This window comes from Pan paniscus, chromosome 15 (genome assembly GCF_029289425.2).
Source record: "Pan paniscus chromosome 15, NHGRI_mPanPan1-v2.0_pri, whole genome shotgun sequence".
Classification (NCBI taxonomy): Eukaryota; Metazoa; Chordata; class Mammalia; order Primates; family Hominidae; genus Pan; species Pan paniscus.
Window position 1 is genome coordinate 68,507,775 of NC_073264.2, and position 13,141 is coordinate 68,520,915.

The following is a 13,141-nucleotide window of genomic DNA, read 5'->3' on the forward strand; positions in this document are numbered from 1 at the left end:
CAGGTGGCAGGAATAAAGAGAAGGGTAGTTTAGGTGGGTCTCAGGTGGCAGGAATAAAGAGAAGGGTAGTTTAGGTGGGTCTCAGGTGGCAGGAATAAAGAGAAGGGTAGTTTAGGTGGCTGTCAGGTGGCAGGAATAAAGAGAAGGGTAGTTTAGGTGGGTCTCAGGTGGCAGGAATAAAGAGAAGGGTAGTTTAGGTGGGTCTCAGGTGGCAGGAATAAAGAGAAGGGTAGTTTAGGTGGTTCTCAGGTGGCAGGAATAAAGAGAAGGGTAGTTTAGGTGGCTGTCAGGTGGCAGGAATAAAGAGAAGGGTAGTTTAGGTGGTTCTCAGGTGGCAGGAATAAAGAGAAGGGTAGTTTAGGTGGTTCTCAGGTGGCAGGAATAAAGAGAAGGGTGGTTTAGGTGGGTCTCAGGTGGCAGGAATAAAGAGAAGGGTCGTTTAGGTGGCTCTCAACTGGGTGGTAGAGCCAATGGGCAGAATAGTCAGGTGAACATGGAGAGCCTATTTCTAGAAAGATCAGTGGATGGGGAAATGTCTGCTGAGGGATCAGAAAGGAATGAGTTTAGTACACAGTCACAAAAGCACCTTCCTGGGATATTTCCAAAGCCGAGCTTAGGGCTAGGTTCTAACCGACAGAGGTGCTTTACCTGAATCAAAGTCCGTTGCCCCAACTCACTCATTTCCTTGCCTAGCATGGATTCATATCAAAGGCCCTTTTAGTTCTCAATCTCTGGTGCTATGATTCTATTCCACACTCAGCACGTACTAAGAGCTGTTAGAGAGCCAAAAGTTGTAGAAGGAATCGTCTGCACCAAAGTTATTTGTGCATATAACTGAGCTTTGTGAACACTGACTTGAGCCCAAACAGAATTTACTGTGACAACTAAATAACACTTATAACACAGCTAATCTGACAAGAGTTTATTAACATGTCCCAGTGTTACTATGCTACGTGATGATCACTCTGTTTCCATGAGAGGGTTCGTGCAGTCCAGTGGAATTGCACATTTTTGCTCTCTTCACTTTGTTCCTTACTTACATCCACATGTAGTATGGGCATTGACAGTTTTACCTGACACAAGCAGACATGTTTAAAGAAACAAAAAAGATTTGTCTTTGACTTCGCAGCTATTGGGGTTCTCTACTGCTCTGCAGATAGCCCAGCCTCAGGTCCCCATTTCCTATGACCACCCCCCGCCCCAACTGCAGGGGTCCTGGGGCAGCACTAGCAGGACTCGTCTGGGACATCTGGGTGCTTCGGAATCCAAGGCAGTTAACTGCTGGCACCCAAGGCTGTAGCTGGAAGGGAGTGGAGAAGGCAATTAAGTTAATGGTAGGAGGGAGGTGGGAGGTGGAGTAGAGGAGAGGGCAAAAGAATCTTAGGGCTGAGCTCGGTGGTTCACGCCTGTAATCCCAGCACTTCGGGAGGCCAAGGTAGGAGGATCACTTGAGACCAGGAGTTTGAGACTAGCCTGGGCAACATAGTGAAATGCCATCTCTACAAGAAAAAATTAAAAATTAGCTGGGCATGGTGGCACACATCTGCAGTCCCAGCTACTTGGGAGGCTGAGGAGGGACAATCATTTAAACCCAGGAGTTTGAGGCTATAGTGAGCTATGATCACACCACAGCACTCCAACCTGGGTGACAGAGCAAGATTCTGCCTCTTAAAAAAAAAAAAAATAGTATGGGATGCACTGTGTGTCTGTGTGCCTCCAAAATTCGTACGTTGCATGCCTAGCCCCAGTGCCTGAGACTGGGAATGTATTTGGAGATCCCCTTTAAGGAGGGAATTAAATTAAAATGGGGTCATTAGGATGGGCCTTAATCCAATCTGACTAGAGTCTTTATAAGAAAAGGAGATTTAGGTTGGCTGCGGTGGCTCAGGCCTGTAATCCCAGGAATTTGGGAGGCTGAGGCAGAAGGATTGCTTGAGCCCAGGAGTTTGAGGCCAGCCTCAGCAACATAGGGAGACCCCATCTCTATTAATAAAAATAAATAAATAAATAAACAAATAAATAAAAATTAGCCAGGCGTGGTGGCACGTGCCTGTAGTCCGAGCTACTTGGGAGGCTGAGGTGGGAGGATTGCTGGGGCCCAGGAGGTTAATGCTACAGTGAACCAAGATCATGCCACTACACTGCAGCCTGGGCAACAGAGTGAGTCCCTGTCTCTAAAACAACAATAATAATAATTTTAAAAAGAAGAGGAGATTTGGACACACAGCTCACACAGAGGAAAGACCACTCAGGACACAGTGAGGAGGTGCCATCTGCAAGCCAAGGAGAGAGAGGTCTTAGAAGAAACCAAACTGCTGGTACCTTGATATTGGACTTCTATCATGCAGAACCATGAGAAATAAATCTGAGTTGTTTCAACCACCTATTCTGTGATATTTAGTTATAGCAGCCCTCATAAACTAATATGATAGGGAAAGGAAGGAGACTAGTGATATAAGAGGAGAAAAATGCAACCAACAGATATCGGGCAGAAAATACAAATACAGGCCGGCGCGGTGGCTCACGCCTGTAATTCCAACATTTTGGGAGGCCGAGGTGGGCGGATCACCCAACTCCTGAGGTCAGGAGTTCGAGAGCAGTCTGGCCAACATGGTGAAACCCTGTCTCTGCTAAAAATATAAAAATTAGCTAGGCATGGTGGCACATGCCTGTAATCCCAGCTACTCAGGAGGCTGAGGCAGAAGAATCACTTGAACTCAGGAGGCGGAGTTTGCAGTGAGCCAAGATGACAGTGCCACTGCACTCCAGCCTGGGTGACAGAGGAAGAGTCCATCTCAAACAACAACAACAACAACAACAAAAATACAGAGATGTTATACTTTCCTGGACGAAATGTTAAATTTCCCAGAGTTTCTTCCACTTAAGGAAGTTTCTGTCAATTCCATGCATGGGGCATTGATGTAATTTTTACTTTAAATTTTTTTATTTTTAATTTTTGTGGGTACATAATAAGTATATATACATGGGGTACATGAGCTATTTTGATACAGGCATACATTGCATAATAATCACATTATGGAGAATGGGGTATCCATCCCCTCAAGCATTTATCCTTTGTGTTACAAACAATCCGATTATACTCTTTTGGTTATTTTAAAACGTACAATTAAGTTATTATTGACTATAGTCACCCTGTTGTGCTATTAAATAGTAAGTCTTTCTCATTCTTTCTAATTAATTTTTTTGTACCCATTAACCATTCCCATCTCCCCGGCAGCCCCTCACCCACCCTTCCCAGCCTCTGGTAACCATCCTTCTACTCTCTAAGTCCATGAGTTGTTTTGATTTTTAGAGCTGGCGAATAAGTGAGAACATGTGATATTTGTCTTTCTGTGCCTGGCTTATTTCATTTAACATAATGACCTCCAGTTCCATCCACATTGTTGCAAATGACAGGATCTCATTCTTTTTTATGGCTGAATAGTATTCCATTGTATATATGTACCACATTTTCTTTATTCATTCATGTGTTGGAGGACACAGGTTGCTTCCAATCTTGGCTATTGTAAACAGTGCTGCAACAAACATGGGTGTGCAGATATCTCTTCAATATATTGATTTCCTTTCTTTTGGGTATATACCCAGCAGCGGAATTGCTGGATCACATGGTAGCTCTATTTATATTTTTTTGAGGAGCCTCTAAATTGTTCTGCATAATGGTTGTACTAATTTACATTCTCACCAACAGTGTAGGAGGGTTCCCTTTTCTCCATATCCTCACCAGAATTTGTATTTGCCTGTCTTTTGGATAAAAGCTATTTTAACTGGGGTGAGATGATATCCCATTGTAGTTTTGATTTGCATTTCCCTGATAATCAATGGTGTTGAGCACTTTTTCGTAGACCTTTTTGCCATTTGTATGTCTTCTTTCGAGAAATGTCTATTCAAATCTTTTGCCCATTTTGCATTGATGCATGTTTGGTGGTAGTCAAACATGGGAAAACAAGAAATTTTGGCAAGGGCAGTAGCAAAAGAGCAGATTGTTCTGATACCCAGACTCAGAGTCATCAGGGACAGGTGGCAAACAGAGTCAGCAGTGATGCTTCTAATAGAAACATCTTCAAACAGAAATGACACCAACCTAGTACTGTGGGTGTTTTTGTCTGACTGTATGGTCCCCAGCTCTATGGCATCCCAGCCAAATATTCTCTGTCCTGTCAAATATTCTCAAGTTTGTATATGTCCTCCAAGAAACCCCTTCTGTTCAAAGTCACTAAAGTGGAATGTGTTACAAGCAACTGAGAATCCTAACTGATACAAAGGAGAGAAGTCTGAGGAGAAAAACTGATGACAAAAGATGTACTACATAGACAAGAAATTCAAATAAGCTGGTGGCCCTCATGAAAATGTTCAAATCCTTTGACCCAATAATACCACTTTAGGGATCTCTGTTAAGTAAATAATCTAGAATATGAGGCTGGGTGCAGTGGCTCACGCCTATAATCCCAGTACTTTGGGAGGCCAAGGAGAGAGGATCGCCTGAGCCCAGGAGTTCAAGACCAGTCTGGGCACTATAGTGAGAAGTCATTTCTACAAAAAAATTAAAAATTAGCTGGGTGTGGTGGCACACTCCTGTAGTCTCAGCCAACTCAAGAGGCTGAGGTGGGAGGACCACGTGAGCCTGGGAGGTCAAGGCTGCAACAAGCTGTGATTGCGCTACCACACTCTAGCCTGGGCAACACAGTGAGACTGCCAAAAAAATTTTTGAAAGAAAATAATATAGATTATAGAAAAGGTTTCATGTATTGACACTTATAGGAACACTGCTTATAATAATGAAAAAAATGAAAAATAATCTAAATATATATGGTAACAACATAGTGCTTGGTGTAGCTGCAGTGCAAGAATTCCAATCCTAAGAGATGGTAGGCCACTGGCACAGCCTTCAAGGTCAGACTCCACAGTCTAAAGCAACAAGAATAGGTGGCAATGTCTTTGACATGAGCAAAGCACTTTTACTCATATTACTTCGTATGATACCTAAAAAAACTCTAGTAGCCACATGCAGCTTCAGTCTCAGCTACTCAGGAGGCTGAGGCAGGAGGATTGCCCACGCCTAAAAGTTCAAGTCCAGCCTGGGCAACATGGTGAGACCCTGTCTCAAAAACAAAACTAAACAACAAACCTCTAGTAGTAGTATTTTAGAAAATACTTCTAAATATTTAAAATTTTGAGTTGGGTGTGGTGATTCACACCTGTAATCCCAGCACTTTGGGATGCTAAGATGGGAGGATCACTTGAGCCTAGGACTTCAAAACCAGCTTGGACAACACAGCAATACCTAGTCTCTACAAATAATAAAAAAATTAGTCAGGTGTGGTGACATGCACCTGTGGTCCCAGCCACTCAGGAGGCTGAGGTGGGAGGATCATTTGAGCCTGGGAGGTCGAGGCTGCAGTAAGCTATGATCACACCAATGAACTCCATCCTAGGCAACAGAGTGAGACCCCATCTCAGAAAAAAATATATATAGTACATAAGTATTTCTAATACTTAAGTATTTCTTGTAGTTTAGAAAATTTCTGGAGGGATACCCCAGAAATGTAAACAATGGTCACCTCTAAGGAGTAAGAGTGGATACAGAGTAATAAGAATGGTGGCCAGGTGCGGTGGCTCACACCTGTAATCCCAGAACTTTGGGAGGCCAAAGTAGGCGGGTCACCTGAGGTCAGAAGTTCAAGACCACCGTGGCCAACATGGCGAAACCCCATCTCTACTAAAAATACAATATTAGCCAGGTGTGGTGGCAGGCGCCTGTAATCCCAGCTACTCAGGAGGCTGAGGCAGGAGAATTGTTTGAATCCTGGAAGTGGAGGTTGCAGTGAGCCAAGATTGAGCTCCAGCCTGGGCGACAGAGCGAGAGTCCATCTCAAAAAAAAAAAAAAAAAGAATAGAAACTTATTTTCATTTTCATTTCCTTGAGTACTGTTTTAGTTTGTTTACTTATATGAATGTATTATTTTTATCATGAAAAATGAATTTAAATTTAAATACACAAAAATCCTGATGAGATGATTAGGGAAATCATTCATTCATTCATTTAATAATCAATGATTAATAATATGGCACCAAGGCAAAGATGAACAAGACTCTGTCCTAATCCAGTGGGGAAGACAGACACCTACCCCACCCAGTATGAAAAGTTCCAGGACAGATGACTGGCATGGCCTCAGTGATCCCCTCCTTCTGGTGTTCACAGCCTTGCATAGTCTCTTTCCACATTTTACTAGGGTTGGTCTGTATGGCAATATGGCAGAGTGATGGTATCCCAATTCTGACATTAGGTTATAAAGGTCTTCTGAGGCTTCTTATTGGCATTCTCTCTCTTTCTCCCTCTGCCTCTCTCTCCCTCTCTCTCTTTCTGATTATTTGCTGTGGGAAAAGCTAGCTGCCATATCCTAAGCAGCCCAATTGAGAGGTGAGGAGCTGAGGCCTCCAGCCAACAGCCATGTAGGTGAGCTCAGAATTGGACCCTACAGCCAGTCAAGCCTTCAGGTGACTGTCACTCTTGGCTGCAGCCTCACGAGAGACCCTGAGCCAGTCTTGCAGCTACGCTGTTACTGGATATCTGACCCTCAGAAACAGTGAGATGACAAATCTTGTTGTTTTAAGATGCTTGGCCAGGCATGGTGGCTCACACCTGTAATCCCAGCGCTTTGGTAGGCTGAGGGCAGATAGATCACTTAAAGTCAAGAGTTTGAGACCAGCCTGGCCAAAAAGGTTAAACCCCGTCTCTACTAAAAATTCAAAAATTAGCTGGGCGTGGTGGTGGGTGCCTGTAGTCCCAGCTACTCAGGAGGCTGAGACACAAGAATCACTTGAACCCAGGAGGAGGAGGTTGCAGTGAGCCAAGATGGCACCACTGCACTCCAGCCTTGGTGAAAGAGCAAGATTCCATCTCAAAAAAAAAAAAAAAAAAAGCTAACTTTTGGGATAATTTGTTATACAACAATCAATAATTAATATAGGGCATGATACAAACCCCAAGGAGGAGCTCAGGAGAGGCTGAGGTGGGGTTAGGTACATTCCCAGGAGTGATACTGGGGCTCAGTCTTTCTGGTTGTGTGGAGTTAGGCAGGTCAGGAAGTCAAGGAGGGGTGAGCATAGGACCCCTGCCACTTTGGGGAAACTCCCCGTGGTTCTATATGGCTTGGGCTCCATAGGGGAGGTGATGGGGACCAAGGTGGCAAGGGCTTCAGGTTCTGTGCCACAAAGTTTGATCTTCAAGGGGAGTCCTTGAAGGATTTTAAGCAGAAAGACAGCAAGCTTACGTTCTCATGTTAAACCTATCACTCCGAACACAGCAGCAGAACAGAATAGCCAAAGGAAGCAGGTGAGACTGGAGTGGGGAGCTCAGCTGGAGGCTGCTGGAATAGTCCATGAACCTGGCAGGAAAGCACCACCGGTTCTGCTCTACAGATAAACCACACCATGCACAGAGGGCATAGTGACTGGTCTAAAATCACCAGGCAAAGTGAGTCACAGGCCAATAACACAATGGTATGCTGAAGAAGAACCCAGGCCTCCCTCCACCTGGACACTTGTCTCTGGGCAGAGAGTAGCTTCTCTTTTAGGTTTCTTGTCTGTAATCTGCTGGCTGGAACCAGAGGCCAGCTGAAGCAGGGGGTGCTTGGAGTTCCCTGGATCCCTTTTGGAGAGAAGGACGAGGGGCCCATAAGCTGGAATGGCACCTCAGGGATGGGCTTACGAGACACAGAATGTCACAGCTGGAGAGACCCCAGGAAAAAGCCTCCTTTATTCGTTAACCTTATTACTATTACTTTTTTTGAGACAGAGTCTTGCACTGTTGCCCGGGCTACAGTGCTGTGGCACCTCCACCTCCTGGATTCAAGCAATTCTCCTGCCTCAGCCTCCCGAGTAGCTGGGATTAGAGGCACCCATCACCACACCTGGCTAATTTTTTGTATTTTTAGTAGAGATGGGGTTTCACTATGTTGGCTAGGCTGGTCTCGAACTCCTGACCTCGTGATCTGCCCGCCTCGGCCTCCTAAAATGCTGGGATTACAGGCATGAGCCACCACACCCAGCCCCTAACCTTATTGTTTTTAATTTAAAAAAAAAATGTTTTTGAGGCAGGGTCTCATTTGGTTGCCGAGGCTGGAGTGCAGTGGCATGATCATAGCTCACTGCAGCCTCAAACCCCTGGGCTCAAGCGATTCTCCCATCTCAGCCTCCCAAGCAGCTGGGACTACAAGCGAGTACCACCATGACTGGCTAATTATTTTATTTTTTGTAGAGATGAGTTCTCATTTTGTTGCCTAGGCTGCTCTCGAACTCCTGGCCTCAAGCAATCCTCCCACTTTGGCCTCCCACATTGTTGGGATTACAGGTGTGAGCCACCACACCCGGCAGACCCCTAACTTTAAAGATAAGGAAACAGAAGCACAGAAAGGTCTTGCCCAAGGCTCTATAACCCTGAGAAAAGCAGAGATGCCAGCTGGGCCCAGTGGTGTGTACTTGTAGTCCCAGCTACTTGGGAGGCTGAGCCAGGAAGTTCGCTTGAGCGCAAGAGCTCAACATTGCAATGCACTATGATCACACCTGTGAATAGTCCCTGTGCTCCAGCCTCGGTAACATAGTGAGACACTGTCTCTTGAAAATAAAATAAAATAGAGGGCCGGGCATGGTGGCTCACACCTGTAATCCCAGCACTTTGGGAGGCCAGGTGGGTGGATCACCTGAGGTTGGGAGTTCAAGACCAGCCTGACCAACACGGAAAACCCCGTCTCTACTAAAAATACAAAATTAACCGGGCGTGGTGGCGCATGCCTGTAATCCCAGCTACTCAGGAGGCTGAGGCATGAGAATCGCTTGAACCTGGGAGGCAGAGGTTGCAGTGAGCCGAGATTGCACCATTGCACTCCAGCCTGGGCAACAAGAGCAAAACTCGGTCTCAAAATAAATAAATAAAATAAAAAAAGAAAAACAAAGATGGGATGATACTTGCTATGGGTTGAATTGTATTTCCCCAAAAAAGATACATTGAAGTCCTAACCTCTGGACCTGTAAGTGTGATGTTATTTGGAAATAGGGTCTTTGCAGATGTAATGAAGTTAGAATGAAGTCACCCTAGACTAGAATGGGCACTAATCCAATTGACTGGTGTCCTTATAGGAAGACGAAAATTTGGACACTAAGAGACACATAGGGAGAGGATGGTCACGTGACAACAGAGACAGTGGTTGCACTGAAGTATTTAGAAGCCAGGGAATGCCAAGGGTTGCCTGCAAACACCAGAAGCTAGGAAGGATCCTCCTCTACAAGTTTCAGAGGCAGCACGGCCCTGGCAACACCTTGATTTTGCACCTCTAGCCTCCAGAACTCCTTCTGGTCTTTTTCTTCTACGCATATTTTTTCTTTACTCATACATTTTATCACTTTACTCTTCGGATTTTAATACTATAAACATATTCAACATCTGCATAACCATAATTTAATTAGTCATTTGGTGGGGACAGACAGGTGGTTTTCAGTTTTTTCATCACATAAATGATCCTTTATTGGCCAGGCACCTATAATCCCAGCACTTAGGCCAAGGTGGGAGGATTGCTTGAGCCCAGGAGTTCAAGACCAGCCTGGGCAACATGGTGAGACATTGTCGCTATAAAAAAAAAAGAAATAAAAAAAAAGCAAAAAACAAAACATTAGCTGGGTGTGGTAACATGTACCTGTAGTCCCAGCTACTAGGGAGGCTGAGGCAGGAAGATTGCTTGAGCCTGGGAAGTCGAGGCTGCAGTGAGCCTTGCTGATGCCACTGTACTCCAGCCTGGGCAACAGAGTGAGACCTCATCTCTACAAAAATACAAAATAAAATAAAAATAACTCTTTGTTATAAAGCTTTTACAAAGCTTTACAAAAAAGGATAGAGCCCTACACATAAAATCTCTAGGCCAGAGCATGTTCACATTGCAATGTTATTCACAATATGAGCCCAGCAGGAACGCCTGGCAGTGCTTCTGCCTCTTCTCCCAGGAAAAGCACTCCTGCTCAACGGCTCATCTCCCACTTCCCTCTCCCCACTCCCCTGACAGCCAGGCCCAGTGAGCTCCTTGCATTTTGCCTGGAACTCTGCTTCTTTCTCGTCTGGGCGGGATTAAGAGCCAACTCTATCATGTCCCTGCCTGCCTCTGACTTCGCTTTCACCGGTGATGACTGCTCTGCACTCCGGCTTCCAACGCAGGCCCTGCCCCACCTCTGAGCTCTTAACTCTCCTAAGACTATGGAATCCCCCTGCCACAGCCTGCAACTTCTCCAGTGGACATAGGGAATGCTATTGCCATCTAAGAGGAGAGGGGATATGGAGGGTTGAAAAAGTTGGGATTACTCAGCAGACTGGGACCACAACAGGGTTCTGGGGCCCTATCCTTCACCCTGCAGGGAGGGGTGTGACTTCCGCTTGCCTCAGGGTCAGGCTCCATCCCAGTCTTTGGGTTTGGCTGGAATGAGCTCTAGGTATTTCAGCCAAGCCCTGTCTTTTCCAAGGGTTTACGGGGACCAGATCTGTTGACTCTCCTCATTTTCTGCACCCTGGATTCCCTAACCAGGCCACCCAGAAGAGAAGTCCCATCCTCCTGGCGATATCCTGGGAGCTCTGTGGCTCTGCCCTTAGCCCTCCTCTGACTCTCAGCGTGGTGGGGGTGATAGGGAATGATGGAAGGTAACCCCCAGGAACAGGAGAAGGCCTCCAAAACTCCCAAAGCTCTATCAGAAGGATCTGTCTCCATGTTAACTTCATCCCTCCACAGGCCCTACCAGGGCCCAGCTATATCAACAGTGCCAACAAAAAGCCCCGTGCCCAGCTCTCACTCTCCCTCCCACCTCCCAAGCCGCAGTTAAATGTGAGATTAGGAACTCCCCATGTGTAGTCTGAGGTGCAGCCACCTCCACATGCTGCGAGAAACCGGCCTATCAGTTCAGCCACAGTGGCAAGTGGGCGTGGCGCTTTGTACTGCTCTATCCAGTCTGACCCTTGATCTGGCATCAGCTTCTACCCTCCTTGCTTACAGCAAACAGCCACCGCTCTGCTGTACCAAATAACGTGCAACATCATGTGGACACATTTTGTGGGGAAAATGAAAGTGATCTGAGACTTTAGGGCTGATCCAGCCACCCCGGGAGGCAATGAAAGGAAGGGCCCCTCATCCCTCTTCATTCCCCTCCCAAAGCTGAAAACTCAGTAGAAGAACCAGAAAGCTCAGCCCTGGATTTATATGTCTCTTTGCTATGCCATCATAGCAGTATAAATGGTTAGTGTTAATGTCATTGTTCAAATTATGCTCTGTGTGGTGGCTCACGCCTGTTATCCCAGCACCTTGGGAGGCTAAGGTGGGCAGATCACCTTAGCCTCAAGACCTGCCTGGGAAACATGGCGAAACCCTGTCTCCACAAAAAAATACAAAAATTAGCTGGGCGTAGTAGTGGATACCTGTAGTCCCAGCTACTCGGGAAGCTGAGGTGAGAGGATCACCTGAGCCTGGGAAGTTGAGGCTGTGGTGAGCCAGGATTGTGCCACTGCACTCCAGCCTGGGTGACCCTGTCTCAAAAAAAAAAAAAAAAAAAAAAAAAAAGGTCAAATCAGGAAAAATTTTTGAAATAACAAACTTCCTTTTGCAGCTGCTCTTTTGTTCATCTTCTACCATAATCCCAGGCACTGAGTTTTTGTTTGCACTCGTTTGCCCTGGGCCACCTGGGGTGGTGGGGAAGGACTGAGGAGGGAAGGTCAGAACATGCAGTTCCTGTCCCAGCTATTACTGGCTCTGGAGCTCTGGGCAAGCTACTTCATCTTTCTGGTCCTCAGTTTCCCCATCTGTAATAGAGTGATGTCAGTACCCACCGTGTATGGCACTGGGGAGGCAGTAAAGGTTTGGGTCAACCTGAGTGGGTCTGATCCCGATCCTGGCTCCACCACCCACTGCCTTCACCGCCCCGAGCAAGTTCCCTAACTCCTCTGGGCTTCGTTTTCCCCCTTGATGAAAGCAGGGCTGCTGGGAGGATGACATGAGACAATATCCAGGGCTGGCCAACAGTAAGTGCTTAAGACACATAGTAGCATTCCTCCTTCACAGGTTGTAAATTACAGAGCACGCCTATATTATCTTAGTAAATATTATTTAAATATCATACCATTCATAATATTTTAACAAGTTTTAATTAAGACACACGCTTCAGTACCCCTGCCCCGACTCCATACTGCACTAACCAAGTGGGATTCTCCTCCTTGCCTGTGCGCTGAGCCACCGCTTACCCCGCGTCCTCTCGAACATGCAGCTCTGCCCATCAGGGCCACAGGCGGCCCGGTCCCACCATGGGGGTTGGGGATGGGAACCAGAGCATGCCCGTTCCGAGGCGCGCGTCTGGCCCCGCTCTAGGGAGCCGCGTCGGCGGGGCCCCACCCGGGCAATGTCCCGAGGCTCGACGCGCACTCACCCTCTTGACCAGGAAGCCCTCCTTGAGCACGCCGTCCTCCATGTCGCCGCCCGCACGCCAGGGCCACCCCAGGTGCGCCTTCCCCGCGCCTCGCGCTCCTCGGCACCCGCGCAGCCCGCGCAGTCCGCGCCCGCGGCGCCCAGGAAGCAGCTCCGACGCGGCAGGGCGACGCCTCCCTGGCTCGTGTCCAGAGCCTGAGGCCCCGGGGCAGGAAGTCAGACCAAGTCGGGATTTCTGACGTGACGTTTCCACCCAAAGGTGCTCCAGCGTCGGTGGTTGGTCCTCCAGGTACAGAGCGGCCAGCCCCGCCCCATCCAGGTGCGCCCCGCGCCCCTCACTGTTCCAGTCTCTCTGCTCAGCGTCCTTCGCCAGGTGCTTCCCGGGCACTTAGCGCATTGCCCTCGAGGAACGCTTATCGAATTGAACATAACCGACAGGACTCCAGGATTTGGAGCCATTCCTGAGCTCATTGCAAGTAGGAGATGGGACAGTGGGTGAGCCGAAACTGGTATGGGAATTTTATCCTGGCCTCTGATGGGGGCAGAGAAGACCTCTCAGTAACAGGAAGGTCACAGTTTTAAGGCGGCAGACACAGTTTGCAGGGCCCCCTGTCCCCAAGATATACCCCGCTCCCTCAAAAAAGATGAAGCCGAAAATTCCATCATTAAGGACA

General features: G+C 47.2%; 1 protein-coding gene across 1 annotated transcript in view; it reads right to left on the reverse strand.

The window, feature by feature from the left end:
• Positions 1 to 12,878, reverse strand: part of PLEK2 (pleckstrin 2) — a 28,165-nt gene extending 15,287 nt beyond the window's left edge. Inside the window, exon 1 of the mRNA XM_003824068.6 lies at positions 12,469 to 12,878. Within this exon, the coding sequence (XP_003824116.1) occupies positions 12,469 to 12,510 (42 nt within the window). The 5' untranslated portion in view covers positions 12,511 to 12,878. The remainder of the gene's footprint in view (positions 1 to 12,468) is intronic.
• Between the last annotated feature and the right edge of the window lie 263 nt (positions 12,879 to 13,141).